Source organism: Hypanus sabinus, chromosome 9, assembly GCF_030144855.1.
Source record: "Hypanus sabinus isolate sHypSab1 chromosome 9, sHypSab1.hap1, whole genome shotgun sequence".
NCBI classification, from domain to species: domain Eukaryota; kingdom Metazoa; phylum Chordata; class Chondrichthyes; order Myliobatiformes; family Dasyatidae; genus Hypanus; species Hypanus sabinus.
This window is the reverse complement of record NC_082714.1, coordinates 30,342,407-30,361,458: the sequence shown is the minus strand read 5'-3', so window position 1 is coordinate 30,361,458 and position 19,052 is coordinate 30,342,407. Positions and strand designations below refer to the sequence as shown.

The 19,052-nt window shown below is 40.1% G+C and overlaps 1 protein-coding gene across 1 annotated transcript in view; it reads right to left on the bottom strand.

Annotated features, from left to right (window-relative positions):
* iqck (IQ motif containing K) overlaps positions 1-19,052 on the bottom strand; it is a 98,698-nt gene that overhangs the window by 57,879 nt on the left and 21,767 nt on the right. The window contains exon 3 of the mRNA XM_059979414.1: positions 5,225-5,369. Coding sequence (XP_059835397.1) covers positions 5,225-5,369 — 145 coding nt within the window. The remainder of the gene's footprint in view (positions 1-5,224; positions 5,370-19,052) is intronic.

Genomic DNA, 19,052 nt, shown 5'->3' with positions numbered 1-19,052 from the left:
AGGTTTGCTCATGTTGTTGAGGAGGATTTAATTTCATTTGGAAGGGACACAGAATAAGTACACAGTTGGCGATGAGACCCAGTCAAATAAAGAAGAAAATCTAGGTTAGTCCAGTAGGCAGTGCAGATATGAGCATGATAAGCCACATGAGAGTATCAGAAAGATAAATTGTATCTATTTTAAGGTAAGAAGCCTGAATGGTAAGGAAGATGAACTTGGAGAATTAATCAGCATGCGGAAATATAACATTGAAGAAATCTCTGAACCATGGTTCAAACAAGTCCAGGGCTGGCAACTTAGCATTCAGGCTATAGGTATGATGGGGGTGAGAGGGAGAAAAATGAAAAAAAAAGAAGGGGACTTTGTATTATCAAATAAGGATGGCATCACTGCAGTAATGATAGTGGATGTCTTCGAGAGCTCTTCAAATGATACCATATCGTTAGAGTTTAGGAATTTAAAAAAAGCCACTCACTCTCTGGGATAAACTACGGTACACACATCCCTAAAGTCAGCCAGAGATTGAACAGGAGATAGGGAGACAAATCACAGAGGTGAAAAAGAGTACTGGCTTTAAACTTTCCCAGTATTAAATGGGATTATTTTAGTGTGCAAGGATTAGATGAGGAGTAATTTTTTAAATGCATCTAGGAGACCTATTAATGTCAGTATTTTGACATCCTAGTAGGGATGGGGCTTTGCTAGAGTTAATCCTAGGGAATATATCAGAGCAAGTGGATGAAATAACAGTGGGTGAACACTTTGTATATAGTGATCATAACTTGATTTATTTATTTATTTATCATTTATTTCAGAGTAGCTGCGGCAATTGATAAGGATAATCCAGAAAGTAAGTGTCTAAATGCTTGAATTGCAGGATTGACCTGACATGTGAAGGAGAGGCCTGCATACTCCAAAGGACCTCATTCCCCTCAGGAAGTAGAGGCGACTCTGGCCCTTCTTGTACGTAGCCTCTGTGTTGGTGCTCCATTCAAAACTGTCATCCAGGTGCACCCCCAGGTACTTGCAGGTTCTCACCACATTCAGGTCCTCACCACCAATGGTAACAGGGAGCAATGCAGGCTTAGTCTTCCTAAAGTCCATCACCATCTCCTTTGTCTTACTGATGTTGAGCTGCAGGTGATTCAGCTTGCACCATTTGACAAAGTCCTCCACCAGGGTCCTGTATTCATCCTCTCATCCTTCCTTTATGCACCCAACTATTGCTGTGTCATCAGAATTTCTGCAGTTGACATGAATCAGTGTTGTATCTAAAGTCCATGTCACACTGGGTAAATAGGAAGGGAGGCAATACCCTGTGGGGCCCCAGTGCTGCTTATTGCCATGTCTGACACACAGCTCTGAAGCTGCACAAACTGTGGTCTGCCAGTCAGCTATGGCCCAATTCTGGTAAATGAGACTAACATAAATACATAGATGGGTAAACCATTTATAACATCTATTACAAACATGTTATTAATAGCATAGACATGGTGAGCTGAAAGGTCTGTTTCTGTGTCATTTAACTATAGCTCAAAGGAGGTATTGTAGTCTTATGGGTTTTAAGTGCCAAGATGGTGAATTTCAGTAAACTATCCAATATGATGATATCATGTTCAAGGTAGATGATATAAATTGTTGAAGTGTTGAACTACCTTGAATGCACAGAATATCTAAGAGCTTGCTTGTTCCCAAACAAAAGAAAATCTTCAATCTTTTTGATTAATTGTTGGGGAATTCCAAATGCAAAGAGTAAAGAAAGGAAACTGAGTAGACAGACTACTGGGCAAAAAGCTTTGTCTATTTTAACTCAGTTCAGTAATGAGTTTCTTATTTTGGAGATACTTAGAGGGTAAATTGTGAAATTTATTATCATTTCAAATCTGGACCTTTGTTCAGATACTTATTTTGGAAATACTTATGAACATCTTTTCTAAAAGCATTTGAATGTGTCAATAATAAACTACAAAAGTGAAGAATGATATTCTTCCTGTTTCATAATGTTGATAATGCAATGGATTCAGGTTAGTTGGGACACATCAGACCAGTACATTTCGGCCCAATTAAGCAGCTCCCCCAATTAACTGAATTTCCACTATCAATTCTATCAAATTAGTACTATAAAACTGTATTACACAAAATACACTGTAGATGCTGGGGTCAAAACAACATGTACAACAAGCTGGAGGAACTCAGCAGGTCAGACAGCATCTGTGGAGACGAGCAGTAAATGTTTTGGGCTGAGACCCTTTGTCAGGACTGATGAAGGGTCTCAGCTCAAAACGTTCACTGCTCATTTCCATGAAAACAGTATTAGTTCCCTATAGTTATTGATGGAGGAATTGATGCTGCCAAGTTCTTTTGATTGATCATAAATGAATAAAATCAGAATAGATACCTAGTAACACATTCAAAATGCTGGAGGAACTCAGCAGGCTAAGCAGCATCTATGGAAAAAAGTACAGTCAATGTTTTGGGGTGAAAAAGCTGAGCAGTAGATTTAAAAGGTGGGGGGACGGAAGAAAGAACCACCAGGTGATAGGTGAAACCAGGAGGGGAACAGATGAAGTAAAGAACTGGGAAGTTGATTGGTGAAAGAGACAGAACGCCATGGAAGAAAGAAAAAGGGGGAAGGAGCACCAGAGGGAGGTGTCTTCAGCAGTCAAGAAGATGAGGTGAGAGAAGGAAAAGGGGATGGGAAATGGGGAAGGGGGGTTGGGGTTGGAGGGCATTACTGGAAGTTTGAGAAATCGATGTTCATGCCATCAGGTTGGAGGCTAACCAATGGAATATAAGGTGTTGTTCCTCCAGCCTAAGTGAGGTCTCATCATGACAGTGGAGGAGGCCATGGATGGACATATTGGAATGGGAATGGGAAGTGAAATTAAAATGGGAAGCCACTGGGAGATCCCACATGTTCTGGCAGATGGAGCATAGTTGCTCGGCGAAGCGGTCTTCAATTCTATGTCGGGTCTCACTGATATACAGGAGGACATACTGGGAGCACCAAACACAGTAAATGATCCCAACAGACTCACAGGTGAAGGACTTCCTCACCCGGAAGGACTGCTTAGGGCCTTGGATACTGGTGAGGGAGGAGGTGTAGCGATAGATACCTAGTGTGGATAATGCACTGCCTTCAAACAATTTTTGACCATTGTATCCTCCAAACCTTCATTTTCATTGTAACATTCAAGATAATTGTCAATACCTTCAATTTCTTTGTAGTTCCTAACATGAAATAGTGAAATAATTTCATTTTCACTCCTGGCTGTTTCTGGCATCTCCAAGCCTAAATACTTGAAACTCTAGAGAGCAAAACACTTCTGAAATGTCTTACTGCTTATTTCTTGCCACCTATCAGTGACAAAAATCATGCATTTTTAACACAAGTACACGCAACTGACACTATTTAAAAACTGTTCACTGTAAGCATGGTGCAGTGTCTGTCACACAAGTCCACATGCCTATCACTAATTAGAAACTGTTCAACAACAGTCTCCAGTCCCAATTAAGCTGCAGAGTGTCCCAAATAAATGAAGGGAATCCTGACTATTTTCTTGATTAGTTTTTGTTCTTTAAGAGATATTCCAAATAAGCAGTTACCCCAATTAACTGATGGCTCTATGAAGTGGAATCATTGTACTTAAATAATTTTCCCATTATTGACTCAATGTTAAAGGGAAGCTTCCATTCTACATGTTGACATTAAACAGTGTGATAAAGAAGAACATAATGGACAAGAACTCTACTTCATGTGAAATAAAATTAAAAATTAAATTTGCTACTGATCTAAATGTTAGAAATAGAATCAAAATATCTAGATCATACAGTGGAAAGATTATTCACTAAATATTATTTTACCCAACATCTTCAAAAAATGTTCCTGGACGTTTGAGGTCAGGAAGAAGAAAGTATCCTGGACTTTTTGACAGAAAGGCCACAGTCAGTTCATGTTGGCAGAAACATCTTACGCTAAGCACCAACGCTCCCCTGGGTTGCATGCTTAGCCTGCGGATGCATGACTAGATACAGTACAAACTGAATCATCAAGTTCGCTTGATGACACAACAGTGTCATCAACAACGATGATGAGACAGCATACAGACAGGAGGTAGAATGATGCAAACACAACCACTTGAGTCTCAATGTGGATAAGGCCAAATACATGATAATGGACTTTAGGAAGGTGCAGGCGGACCACACCTCACTGCACATTACGGACAGTCTCACCTGGTCCCTTAATATCACCTCTTTGATCAAGAAAGCACAGCAGGGTGTCCACTTTCTGAGGAAAATGAGGTGAGTGAGGATCCCTGCACCCGCCACCCAACATTCTAACCAATTTTTGCAGGAGTACCGTTGAGAATGCCCTGACCAGCTACATCACCGCCTGGTACAAGAATTGTAAGGCATCTGACCACAAGTCCCTACAAATGATTGCATGATCTGCTGAGAGGATTAGTGAGGACTCTTCCATCTAGCAGAGATACTTATCAGAAGATATGCAAACGCATGCTGTTAGCATTGTTAATGATCTCACTCATCCATCCAACAATCTCTTTAACCCCCTACCATCAAGCAGGAAGTACCAGAGCATAAGGACAAAAACTATTAGGTTGGGAAACAGTTTGTTCCCTTGGGCTGAAAGACTATTGAACTTCCTGCCTCCACCCAGGTTTCATCACGCAGGAAGTGCCAGTAACATTATACTGTTTACTTTTTAACTTGTGTTGTTAATGCACCTTATTATTTGTTAATTTACTCATGGTAATATTACATTATGTATTATGTGTGTGAATTTAATGTACTGTGTTGTGCACCTTGGTCCAGAAGTGCATTGCTTAGTTTGGCAGTATACATGTGTACAGTTGAATGACATTGAACTGAACTTAAACTTGTATATTAATTTGGATACTTACCAGGGTATAAAGAAAATGGAGATTCCACACCTTTTCTTCATAATTAAGTGTAATGATTATAGCTTCAGAAAATCTATTATATACTCTACAAACTATATTCAGTAAGAAATTTTTGAAGGTTAGGTCAAAATCAGTATAATTTCAGAACAATAACTTCTCTAAAATAACTAAAGACCTGAATTATCAAAATTAGAAAACTAAATAGCTTGATCTATTAAATAATTTCCCCTTGTTTAAAAGAACAAAGAGCTGGAGGCTGTGTGTGTATATATATACCCAAATACACAAACAGATTCACTTACATGTTCTTGGATCAGGTGGTGAAGCAAGTGGAGGAGGGGGTGGACTTAAAGGGGGTGAAGGTTTCTGAACAATTGCATGACCTAAAAGTGCTGGATGAGAATATTCAGGATTGAAGTGTTCTAACAACGAAGTATCCGCTGAAACCTAGAGAGAGCAAATAACATTCATTACTTGATTAATGAATATACAGTACAAGGATGAAGAACAGATGGGACATGTGAAAAGGGACAAGAAAAAGGTGTACACGTATGTAAAGAGAATGCAAATCAAAAAACTCCAGATGCTGGAAATTAGATTTTATTATGAGAGAGGATGCTACTGCCTGGAATAAGGAAGTCAACATGACAGACAGAAAACTAGGTTAAATGAGAATATGCAGAAAATGAGGCCTCTAAGGTAGAAAGTTACATTAAAGTTCTCTAAAATCAATGGTTATGGTCTACACTGGGGTACCATACTTTTCATCTGGTATCAGAGGTCACTCAGAATGATACTTCAGTCAATAGACTCCATCAATGCTGCGTGTTACATGTCAACATTGCTTGGATTAACCGTAAGTGTCATTTAGTTGCGCCTGGACAGGGCATGGGTTGGCGTCATTTGAGGTGCGCCTGCACGAGGCAGGTGGATGGCATCATATAAAAAACAAGTGGAGGTTTTTTCTATTCAATTGCGGAGGTTTCTGAAATTTTCTGCAGCTAAGTGATGCAATGGACTGTGAGTTACCAGCGAGAGAGTGAGTTGAGTTGAATTAGTTGAAGAGTTCACTACAGCAGTGGGCATTCCCAATATTTCTCCATGTCCAGAAGGTTGTGATAATTTGCGGCACACACTGCATATTGGATACATGATTGTCACTTTGTATCATCCATACTCGGATTTCTGGAGTATTCTGTGGCAACCACTTTTTGTTAATCCATACATGGATTAGGGTGTGTTACGTGGCGACCACTTGTGTTAAGGAATATTTGGTGACTGTCACTTTGTGATATCTCTACGTGGATTTTGGAACTTAGGCGTCACGTTGTTATGCCTGCATGGACTCTAGTATTTAGCTGACGACCACTCGACTTCTGGAATCTTCTGTGACTGTCACTTTGTTATCCTTGCATGGATCCAGTGTGTTATGTGACGCTCACTTGTCCTCTGGAATTTTCTGTGATCGTCACCTTGTGTCATCTTAATGTGGATTTATGAACCCTCCCTTACAGACACCTGTACCTGTTCCCGTGGATTCTGGAAGCTTCTGGATTGCCATCCTAGGACTCTGTTTGAGTAAGACTTGGGAAGAACTGTCTCCAGACCTCCACGGTTTGTGAGCTAAGATGCATTGCACTGTTTTGCTTAGGGGTGCAATTGTTTTAATTGTCTATATTTTGGGTAGGTATTGAAAATATATTTGTTTAATATTAAAATCTATGTCTTTCGTGTATGACTGCTGGCACATAACATAATTTGGGGGCTCATCCAGGGATTTGCCCATATTGGAGCTTATAGATCGATTGATAATTGATTTGATTGACTTGTGTGTGGAAACCAGCAGCAACAGACATTGATAAATTATTGGCATCACAAACCCGAGGAATTACAGAAAGCCAAAAAGACAGAGCTGTTGGCCATTGCTAGTAAGTTAAAACTTATTATGGTAAAGCCGGCTATGAGAAAGGCAGAGATTCAGAGGAAAATAGTTGAGCACTACACAGATGAGGATGTTTGCAGACAAGGTGTTAGATCTGTTCCCTGAAAGTAGACCAGCTGATGCTGAGTTCCAGTTACAGCTAGAAAAAATAAAGATAGAGAAACTTAAATTAGAAGTTGCGGAAAGAGAAAGACAAAGGCAGTTTGAGGAAAGAGAAAGACAAAGGCAGTTTGAGTTAGAGAAGTTAAAGTTCGGGAATTAAACTTATGGCTTTAATGATTGGTTTGTTGCCAGTCGGGAAGTTAGATTGGTCCCTCCATTTGATGAGGCTGAGGTTGATACATACTTAAAGCATTTTGAGAAAGTTGCTCAGAGCCTTTAAGTGGCCAAAAGAGTATTGGCTTCTCATGTTGCAGAATGTAATAAAAGGTAAGGCTCAGCAGGCTTATTCTGCCCTATCAGTTGAAGATGCAGCTGACTATGAGACAGTAAAACAGGCTGTGCTTAAAGCCTATGAGCTGGTTCCAGAGGCCTACAGGCAAAGGTTTAGGAATTTGAGAAAATCTGTGAGCCAGACTCATGTGGAATTTGCTTATGAGAAGTCTGTGTATTTTGAAAGATGTTGCACATCTAAAAATGTGAATGATGATTACAACAAATTGCAAGAGTTGATTTTAATTGAAGAATTTAAAAGGTGCATTCATAAAGATACGAAGACATATTTAGATGAGAAGGAAGCTGCAAGTTTGCAAGAAGCTGCTAAGTTAGCAGATGAGTAAACACGAGGAAATCTGCAGATGCTGGAAATTCAAACAACACACACAAAATGCTGGTGGAACACAGCAGGCCAAGCAGCATCTATAAGGAGAAGTACTGTCGACGTTTCGGGCTGAGACCCTTCGTCAGGACTAACTGAAAGGAAAGATACTAAGAGATTTGAAAGTAGTGGGAGGAGGGGGAAATGCAAAATGATAGGAGAAGACTGGAGGGGGTGGAATGAAGCTAAGAGCTGGAAAGGTGATTGGCGAAAGTGATACAGAGCTGGAGAAGGGAAAGGATCATGGGATGGGAGGCTTCGGGAGAAAGCAAGGGGGAAGGGAGGGGAGCACCAGAGGGAGATGGAGAACAGGCAGAGTGATGGGCAGAGAGAGAGAAAAAAAGCAAACAACTAAATATGTCAGGGATGGGGTGAGAAGGGGAGGAGGGGCATTAATGGAAGTTAGAGAAGTCAATGTTCATGCCATCAGGTTGGAGGCTACCCAGCCGGTATATAAGGTGTTGTTCCTCCAACCTGAGTTTGGATTCATCTTGACTTTGGATTCTGATATGTCTATCCAAAGACCCGACGCAGACTGGGAGACCATTTCGCTGAACACCCACACTCGGTCTGCCAGAGAAAGCAGGATCGCCCAGTGGCCACACATTTTAATTCCACGTACTATTCCCATTCTGATATGTCTATCCATAATTCTCCATAACTTCTGCCACCTCCAACAGGATCCCACTGCCAAGCACATCTTCCCCCCCACCCTTCTGCTTTCCGCAGGGATTGCTCCCTACATGACTCCCTTGTCCACTCGTCCCCCACATCCCTTCCCACTGATCTCCCTCCTGGCACTTATCCTTGTAAGCAGAACAAGTGCTACACCTGCCCTTACACTTCCTCCCTCACCACCATTCAGGGCCACAGACAGTCCTTCCAGGTGAGGCGACACTTCACCTGTGAGCTGGCTGGTGTGGTATACTGCGTCCAGTGCTCCCGGTGTGGCCTTTTATATATTGGTGAGACTCGACACAGACTAGGAGACTGTTTCGCTGAACGCCTATGCTCGGTCTGCCAGAGAAAGCAGGATCTCCCAGTGGCCACACATTTTAATTCCACGTCCCATTCCCATTTTGATATGTCTGTCCATGGCCTCTTCTACTGTCAAGATGAATCCAAACCCAGGTTGGAGGAACAACACCTTATATACCGGCTGGGTAGCCTCCAACCTGATGGCATGAACATTGACTTCTCTAACTTCCGTTAATGCCGCTCCTCTCCTTCTTACCTCATCCCTGACATAGTTAGTTGTTTGTTTTTTATCTCTCTCTCTGCCCATCACTCTGCCTGTTCTCCATCTCCCTCTGGTGCTCCCCTCCCCTCCCCCTTTCTTTCTCCCGAGGCCTCCTGTCCCATGATCCTTTCCCTTCTCCGGCTCTGTATCACTTTCGCCAATCACCTTTCAAGCTCTTAGCTTCATCCCACCCCCTCCAGTCTTCTCCTATCATTTTGCATTTCCCCCTCCCCCCACTACTTTCAAATCTCTTAGTATCTTTCCTTTCAGTTAGTCCTGATGAAGGGTCTCGGCCCGAAATGTCGACAGTACTTCTCCTTACAGATGCTGCCTGGCCTGCTGTACTCCACCAGCATTTTGTGTGTGAAGTTAGCAGATGAGTTTGGTCTAACCTACAAGTCTAAGTTTGCCCCAAATATGACCTTCCAGAAGAAAAGTATGGATAATTAAGTTAAACCAGAAGTCAAATCTGAGAATAGTGACAAAGCTAAAGATGAAGGAAAGCAACCAAAGGAGAAACATTCTGGTCCTATTTGTCACTTTTGCAAGAAGAAGAAAGGTCATGTTATGGTTGATTGTTTCCTCCTGAGGAAGAAGGAGGAAAAGGAGGCAGTTCTAGATGCCTGTGTTCAATGCTTTGAAACCCCTCGACCCAAAAGGTTCTGGACATCCTGATGAAGCTGTGTCAAGGGCTGAGACTTCTGACCTAGTTAGGAAAGAATTCATTGACTTTGTGTCAGAGGGATCGGTTTCAGTGAATGAAGAGTCACCCCCTGTGCCAGTGAAAATTCTTCGAGATACTGGGCCTTCTCAGTCACTCTTGTTGGACAATGTTCTAGAGTTTTGTGATGAGGCTGCTACTGGTGAAGTGAATCTTATTCAAGGCATTGAGGGTGACATTGCTTCAGTACCTCTGCACAAGGTAATTTTGAAGTCACTCTTAGTTTTAGGACCTGTTAAGATAGGACTACGACCAGTTTATCGGTGAAAGGTGTTTCTTTGTTGTTAGGAAATGATCTAGCAGGTGGCAAAGTTGTCCCTGCAGTGCAGTTGACGACTAAACCAATCACTGATGATCCAAAGATGGATTCTAATGTTTATCCATCCTGCACAGTAACTCGAGCTGTGGCCAAGATGCTTGCCAATGCAGATGGTCTTGTGCAGAATGGTTCCGCTACCCATGATAGCCCAAAACAGGACTCAGATTTTGATGACCTGTCAGTGACTTTTCTTCCTTCACTGTTTAACCATGATCCTTGTATCGGGTCTGACCATAAAGATTTGTCTCTGTCCAGGAAGGAATTTATAGCGGAACAGACCAGAGACCTTGAGATTGCTGCATTGTGAGATAGAGCTCTCACGGGTGATGAGATTGAGAAAGTACCAGTCGAGTACTATTTCAAGGATGAAATGTTAATAAGAAAGTGGAGACCACCTGATATCCCTGAAAGTGAGGAATGGGCAATTGTTCACCAGGTTGTAGTTCCTAAGGTCTATAGGAATGAGATTTTAACCTTGGCCCACAGTATGCCCTTGGATATCCATCTTGGTGTGAATTTAAAACTGTGGACAAGGTTTTGAAACAATTCTTCAGGCCTGGTTTGAGGAAAGATGTTGTGACATTTTGCCGAACTTGTCAGGTTGTGGGTAAACCTAATCATGTCACCCCAGCGGCTCCACTACAGCCTATTCCTGTATTTGGTGAACCCTTTTTTAAAGTTATTGTGGATTGTGTTGGCCCATTGCCAAAGACTAGAGCTGACCATCAGTATTTGCTAACAATTATGTGTACAGCATCTAGATTTCCAGAAGCAATACTTCTCAGGAATATCAAAGCTCCAATTGTGTCGAAGGCTCTCACAAAATTTTTCACCTTATTTGGTTTGCCAAAAGAAATCTAGTCCATACAAGGAAGTAATTTTATGTCAGGGTTATTCCAGCAGGTAATTTACAAACTAGGAACCAAACAGATTATGTCTTCTGCGTACCATCCAGAATCCCAAGCGGCCTTAGAAAGATTCCATTCTATCCTCAAAACCATGATTAGGACATTCTGTTTTGAAAATGAGAAGAATTCGGAAGAGGGAGTTCACTTGCTTCTATTTGCAGTAAGGGAGTCTGTACAAGAGTCCGTAGGCTTTAGCCCCTTTGAGCTTGTGTTTGAGCACCAGGTGTGAGGTCCTTTGGCATTGTTAAGGGAGCAATGGACCAACAATGACCTGCATTTAAATTTGTTGGACTATGTTTTAAAATTCAAGGGCAGATCACAGAGGGCTTGCAACTGAGCTAGGGAGAATTTAAAATCTGCTCAGAGTAAAATGAAGACCTGGTATGATAAGAGATCCAGAGCAAGGACATTTAAGTCAGGAGATAAGGTGCTCGTTCTTTCCCCTGTGCAGCCAAATCCTCTACAGGCCAGAGTCCCTATGAAATTGTGTCAACTCCAGATAGAAGGAGGCCAACACAACTCTGTCACATTAGCATGCTTAAGCCGTACTATAAAATGCCAACTGCAGTTGTAGCGGCTGCTGTAAATCGGGATGGATTTGGGCTCTCTGAAGATTTTCTGGATGATCCTTCTGAGGCCCACTTTAAAACAAACATTGCTCCAGCTAGATTGCCAAATTCCACTATTTTAGAAAACCTTGATGAAAAACTGGCTCATTTACAACCACTGCAGCAGCAGCAAATGAAGCAGTTGATCATGAAGTTTCGGGATTTGTTCCCTGATGTTCCAAAAAGAACAACAGTGGCCTCACATGATGAAGATATTGGTGATGCCAAACCTATAAAACAGCATCCGTGTCACATGAATGTTGAAAAATCTAAACTTGCTGATCAAAAAACTGAGTATATGTTAGAAAATGGTATTATTAGGTATTCTACTTCAGATTGGATCTCACCTTGTGTCATGGTACCTAAACCAGATAGTAGTAGTAGTATCAAGTTTTGCACTGATTACAGAACAGTGAATGCTATAACAAAAATGCTTATTCAACGCTTATTCAAAAATGCTTATTCAATCCCGAGAGTAAATGACAAGGTTGGAAAAGCTAAGTTTCTTACAAAAATCGATCTGTTAAAAGGGTATTGGTGTGTTCCATTAACAGAGGTAGAGAAATTTCTGCATTTGTAACATCTTCTGGGTTGTAAAAATACAATGTTCTGCCATTTGGAATGAAAAATGCTCCGGGAACATTTCAGAGAATGATTAATTCTGTAATTCAATGGTTAGAACACACAGACGCCTATATTGATGACTTAGTCACAGGAAATGACACATGGGAAGCCCATATCTCTGCAATAGAAAAGCTGTTTCAAAGGCCCTCAAAGGCCAATGTTAGTTAACTTAGCTAAGAGTGAATTTGGCCATGCCACTGTGACCTATCTTAGTTATGTTGTAGGTCAGGGCAGGGCAGGTTGGCTCCTGTTCAAGCAAAGGTTCAGGCTATCTCTGAGTTTCCTATTCCAACTGGTAAGAAGGCTGTTAGAAGATCTCTGGGAATGGTCGGATATTATCACAAGTTCTGTAAGAACTTTGCTGATATTGCCCTTCCATTGACTAACATCCTGAAGAAAGGTGAGAAATTTGTTTGGACAGAGCCTTGCCAGAAGGCATTTGACAAATTGAAGGCCATCTTGTGTCATCAACCTGTGCTCAGGTCACCTGACTTTGCAAAACCTTTTTCCATAGCAGTGGATGCCAGTGACAAGGCTGCAGGAGCAGTGTTATTATAAAGAGATCATGATGATATTGACCATCCTGTGTCTTCCTTTGCAAAGAAATTCAGTAAGCATCAAAGAAATTATACCACAATAGAGAAAAAATTATTGTCACTTGTTTTGGTTTTGCAGCATTTTGATGTTTATATCTGTACAGCTCAGAAACCACTTTTTGTATATGGAGATCATAATCCATTGGCATTCTTGAGTAAGATGAAAAACAAAAATAGGAGTCTGTTGAATTGGAGTTTGATTTTACAAGAGTATGATATCACGATGACTCACATTAAAGGCAGAGATAATATTATAGCAGATTTTCTTTCTAGATGTTAAGCTTACAATGTACTTTTGATAAAGAAGTGAGATGTTTACATAATATCTTGTATTGCCTCTTGAATGTGTTATTACTTGGAAAATATTGGGAATGAATGGAATCTGAGGCGTGCCTGGATGAGGCGGGTGGATGGGGTCATATAATAAACAAGTGGAGGTTTTTTCTATTCAATTGGGGAGGTTTCTGAAAAATTTCTGCAGCTAAGCAATGCAACGGACTGTGAGTTACCAGCAAGAGAGTGAGTTGAGTTGAATTAGTTGAAGAGTTCACTACATCAGTGGGCATTCCCAATATTTCTGTGTTCAGAAGATTGTGATATTTTGCAGCACACAATGCATATTGGATACATGACTGTCACTTTGTATGAGCCAGACTTGGATTTCTGGAGTATTCTGTGGCAACCACTTTTTGTTAATCCATACATGGATTCGGTTGTGTTATGTGGTGACCACTCGTGTTAAGTAATATTCCATGACCGTCACCTTGTGATGTCCCTACGTGGATTTTAGAACTTAGCCAACACTTTGTTATCCCTGCGTGGACTCTAATATTTAACTGACGACCACTCAACTTCTGGAGTCTTCTGTGACTGTCACCTCATTAACCCTGCATGGATCCAGTGTGTTACGTGATGATCACTTGCCTCTGGAATTTTCCGTGGATTCCAGAACTTTCTGAATTGCCATCTTAGGATTCTGTTTGAGTAAGACTTGGGAAGAACTGTTTCCAGACCTCCACAGTTTGTGAGCTAAGATGCACTGCACTGTTAATTTTTGGTTAGGGGAACAACTGTTTTAATTGTCTATATTTTGGGTAGGTATTGAAAATATATTTGTTTAATATTAAAATCTGTGTCTATGGTCTATGGCTGCTGACACATAACATAATTTGGGGGCTTGTCCAGGGATTTTCCCATATTGGAGCTTATAGATCGATTAAGAAATGGAGGTGGAAAAAGAAATGGAGTTTTAAAAAAATTCAAAGGAACTGAGAATTTTGAAAATGTACAAAGCAATATTTCTCCTTGTGGGATGGTAATTAATCAGAAGACACCAATTTAGCTAATTACCAACAAGATTCCACCATCTCCCATCAACACAGGTTCGCCACAAGTCTATTTGCTTTGCCCCTGGATCTACTTGTTTTAGTTTTATGACTGTGAGACTAAGCATAGCTCCAATGCCATACTTAAGTTTGCTACACCACTGTCATTGGCTGAATCAAAGGTGGTGAAGAATCAGCATATAGGAGGAAGATTGAAAATCTGGCTGGATGATGCCACAACAATCTCTCACTCAATGTCAACAAAACCAAAGAGCTGATTATTGACTAAAGGAGGAGGAAACCTCCTTCTCGTTGCTACCATCAGGAATAGTTATTAACACTCAACCATCAGGCTCTTTGAACCAGAGGGGATAACTTCACTCACCCCAACAGTAAACTGTTCCCAGAACCTATGGACTCACTTTAAAGGACTCTTCATCTCATGTTCTCAATATTTATTACTTATTTATTATTGTCATTTTGTTTGTTTTTTTCTTTTTGGATTTGCACAATTTGTTGCCTTTTGCACCTTGATTGTCCATCTTGTTACCTGCTGTTTTTTGTTGATTCTGTTGGGTTATTTTGTATTTACTGTGAATGCCCACAAGGAAATTAATCTCAGGGTAGTACATGGTGACACATATGTACTTAGATAATAAATTTACTTTGAACTGTCTAGATATCAGAATTTCTGTCCCACTCTACCCTAATTCCCTTCAAAGATTTAAGAAATTCTTGAATGTTCATATGTTAATGACTAACTGGTAAGCCAGATTCTCACAGCAGTTAGCAGAAAAGGCTTCATCTGCTTCAATCCAATATTTTGGTATATACTACTTAATCTTATAACAAAGTTACAGTATCTTGCTCTGGATGGCTAGAAACATTCTGCTTCCTGCATTATCTGCCCTATCCTTTCACAATTCTAACTATTTTTTGCAAATAACCAAGGAATCTCAGATTTGAGAAAGAAATGGCCCAATTCCTTTCAGGCCTTCATGTAGTACCCCAGTGAATCACTGCTGAATTCTCAACATGCTTCCTTATTTTATGGAGCCCAATAATGCACTTAATTATAAATGAATGATTTTTACATTTACGTCAATCTCTTAAATTTAAATATATCATTTTTATTCCATATAACAATTAACCCAAGATTTAAAGATCAGAAATATCTGTAATTTGCTTTTCTTGAAATGGTTTTTCATGGCTGTGATATATTACTACTTCAGTTGCAGTTACACATATCACTTCAAAAATCAGTAGTGATAAATCATGAAAATTCATTTTTCAACATTCATTTGGATCAACATATAACTCTTGTCAAGTGACCATTTTATAAAATGGCAAAATGATGGGGGAGCAAACCAAACTTTTACACACATCCAAAGGTGTCAGATCATGCTGCTATTCATATGCAAACTCTGCATCTGGTAGAAGAGGTGGATTCATTGTTTCTTTGGGTCTTCCGGCAAATAAATACAGGCCATTCCCAGGTTACAACCAATTTATGACCACCCCCTACATATGAACAAATAATATTAAATTCAAATGTTCAACATAGATACATTTGTTCCCATTATGATAGAACTAAATTCCTTTCTCTCCAGTTTTAATCATTGCTATTCCTTATCAGTCTTATGTGTGATTGATTACAAGTTTGTAATGATATCATACCAAATGACTTGAGCATTTTCTGACTTACAGACATTTATATGTAGGGAATGTGTTTGTTAACCGGGAATGCCCTGTAATTGTTAATAACTGTTCAAAATATAATTTCATTCGAATTCAGCCTAAGCCAGCGATGGATAACTAAAAGCTGCATTAATTTCAAGCTTGATCATTGTAGCCTAAGTTATTCAGATCACATATTCCAAGCTGATGGTGGGATAGACAACAAAGGAGCAATGCTATACTTTTATTACTCCAGTATTGAGAGAAAAACACAAGTTCATTGCTAGAAGTAAAGACTAAGAAGATACTTTATTCTGATTATTTGCACTGTTAGAAGGTGGCAAGTTCCAGACATCAAGAAGGAATCATAAATTAATAGTGCTTGCACTTGTTGTATGAGATTTAAATGTTTGGTGTAACATTTTACACAAGAACTAATAGATTATTTTATATAATTCAGCAATAAATGTAATTTGTACTTTAATATTTCTTAGAAAATACCTGGATAAACTCAAGAGGCTCTATAAATGCTGGGAATTTGGAGCAACACATACAAAATGCAAGAGGAACTCAGCAGGTCACGTAGCATCTAGGGAAGGGAATAAACAATCAGCATTTCAGACAAAGACACTTCATCAGGACTGGAAAGGATGGAGAAGAAGGTGGGGAGGTGAGGGAGTACAAGCTGGCAAATGATAGGTGAAGCCAGGTGAGGTGGAACGTGAATGGGTGGGGAATGGGTGATGAAATGAGAAGCTTGGGAGGTGATAGATGGAAAAGGTAAAGGCCTGAAGAAAAAGGAATCTGATAGGAGAAGAGAGTAGACTATAATAGAAAGGGAAGGAGGAGGGGTACAATGGAGGTGACATGCTGGTGAGGAGAAGGGGTTTACTAGAATGTTAGATTTACTAGAATGTTACCGGGGATTCAGCACCTAAGTTACAGAGAAAGGTTGAACAAGTTAGGTCTTTATTCTTTGAAGCATAGAAGGTTGAGGGGGGAACTTGATAGAGGTATTTAAAATTATAAGGGGGATTGATAGAGTTGACATGCATAGGCTTTTTCTATTGAGAGTAGGAGAGATTCAAACTAGAGGACATGAGTTGAGAGTTAAGGGGCAAAAGTTCAGGGGTAACACGAGGGGGAACTTCTTTACTCAGAGAGTGGTAGCTGTGTGGAATGAGCTTCCGGTAGAAGTGGTAGAGGCAGGTTCGATTTTGTCATTTAAAAAAAATTGGATAGGTATATGGACAGGAAAGGAATGGAGGGTTATGGGCTGAGGGCAGATAGGTGGGACTAGATGACAGTAAGCGTTCGGCACGAACTAGAAGGGCCGAGATGGCCTGTTTCCGTGCTGTAATTGGTATATGGTTATATGGGTAAGAGGGGAGCCAGTGGCTGATGGAAAAAGAGAGAATGGGGAGGGGGAAATATTATCAGACGTTAGAGAAATCAATGTTCATGCCACCAAGTTGCAGGCTATTCTGATAGAAATATGAGTATTGCTCTCCAACCTGAGAGTGGCTCATCATAATAGTAGATGAAGCCATGGACTGACATGTTGGAATGAGAAGTAGAATTAAAATGGGTGGTCATTGGAAATCACACCTGTTGTGACAGATGGAACGAAGGTTCTTGATGAAGTGGTGCCCCAATTTATGTTGGGATTCACCAATGTAGAGGAGACCGCACTGAGAGCACCAGATACAATAGATGACACCAACAGACTGCCAGCTGATGTGTTACATGGAAGGACTGTTTGGGGCCCTAAATGGTGGTGAAAGAGGAAGTTAAAGGGTACGTGTAGCACTTGTATAAACATGAAAAAAGTTTTACCTGACTGATAAAGTTTTACCTACATGAAAGCAAAACAGGCAATTAAATGTCTGGGACTTGAATCTTTCAGCATTCCTTGGAACTCCATGAGTTCTCACAAATTATTAAAGGTGCTGCTGAATTGAAGACTGTTTGCCACTGGAATAGTCAATGGAATGCAAAAGTTTCGTAGAATAATTATTTACACTTTGCAAAGGAAATTGAACAATAACTAGATCCATGAGGTGCTGCTTTAGTATTTTCCACTTCACAAAATTTAATTAATTATAACAAGGGCTAAATTACAGCTATATGCAGGCCGCTGAAGCGATAAGCATTAAGCACACTCAGAATTCTGTTGTTTAGTAATTCCAAAAGATCTTGAAATGAAAATAAATTTGGTTGTACTTCAGCAGCTTCACTGTCAAGACCAGATATGTGCTTTCGAGCATCCTCATCGATTAGTGGTAACAGTGATTGATTTGATTATTCTACAGCTGACAGACATAGCACCAAACTAACACTAGTAAAGTTAGGTCAAGCATAACCATATTTGAGATTATGCTCATTGCTCACTGTTCATGTAATAACTTCCACAGTGACTCATTGGTTCAAGCAATCAATGTGACAGAAAAATGTAATTGCAGGGCTGCATGAAGAAATGGAAGCATAATGACAGGTGACATCAGAACAGCTTCAACAAATTTATCTTAGTTATAAAAAAATATAAACGGAGAGACTAATGATGAAGTAGTTGGCATCCATCATCAGTTAACTTAACAGTTACTATCGAAGAAGCAGTACTGCATTGTGGCACAAAATCACACTTGATTTAAATGGTTAGCAGGAGAAACTGTTTCATAGTTTGAAGAAACGCAAGTCACTGTTGAAAGTGCCATATAGATTTACATCAGAAAACTCAATGTTTTTCATTCCTATTACTAGAAAATCCTATGAGCAGAAACCACTTACATTTAGCATTGAAGTTAATATACGTCCTAAAAATTCACATATTTACTGTGAAAAGCAAGGTCTACAACTTGCACCTAATTCCCTTACAAGAACACAGACTTAATTTGCTGTTTAGCTTCATGATTCCATCCTCAGTCCAAGTACCAGGTAATCTATTTCTAACTTCAAAAGTATTCATTGCCTGTTCACCTACACCAAAGGCTTGATTTCAGTGGATGCCTATTAACTGAAATAGAAATTGTTTTTATTCCTGCTACCTAATGCTTGATTCTGCTAGAACTTCTAGACAAATATTTTTAATACCTGCATTCTCCCTTGAAAAATACCAGAAGGTCAAGTCAATTGTTCACAATTTATAAGAATTGCTAAATAGTTCATCAGTTTGAGTTTAATTTATTGCTATATACAGCACTGTGCAAAAGTCTTGGGCACATAGATATAGCTAGGATACCTAAGAGTTTTGCACAGTACTGTATTAGTCAACGTGGAGATGAGAGTAAGTTTTTAAATCTGGCAGGTGCAAAGGATGTTGGGAATGGTGAGAGTGGAGCGCTGCGGGGGGGGGG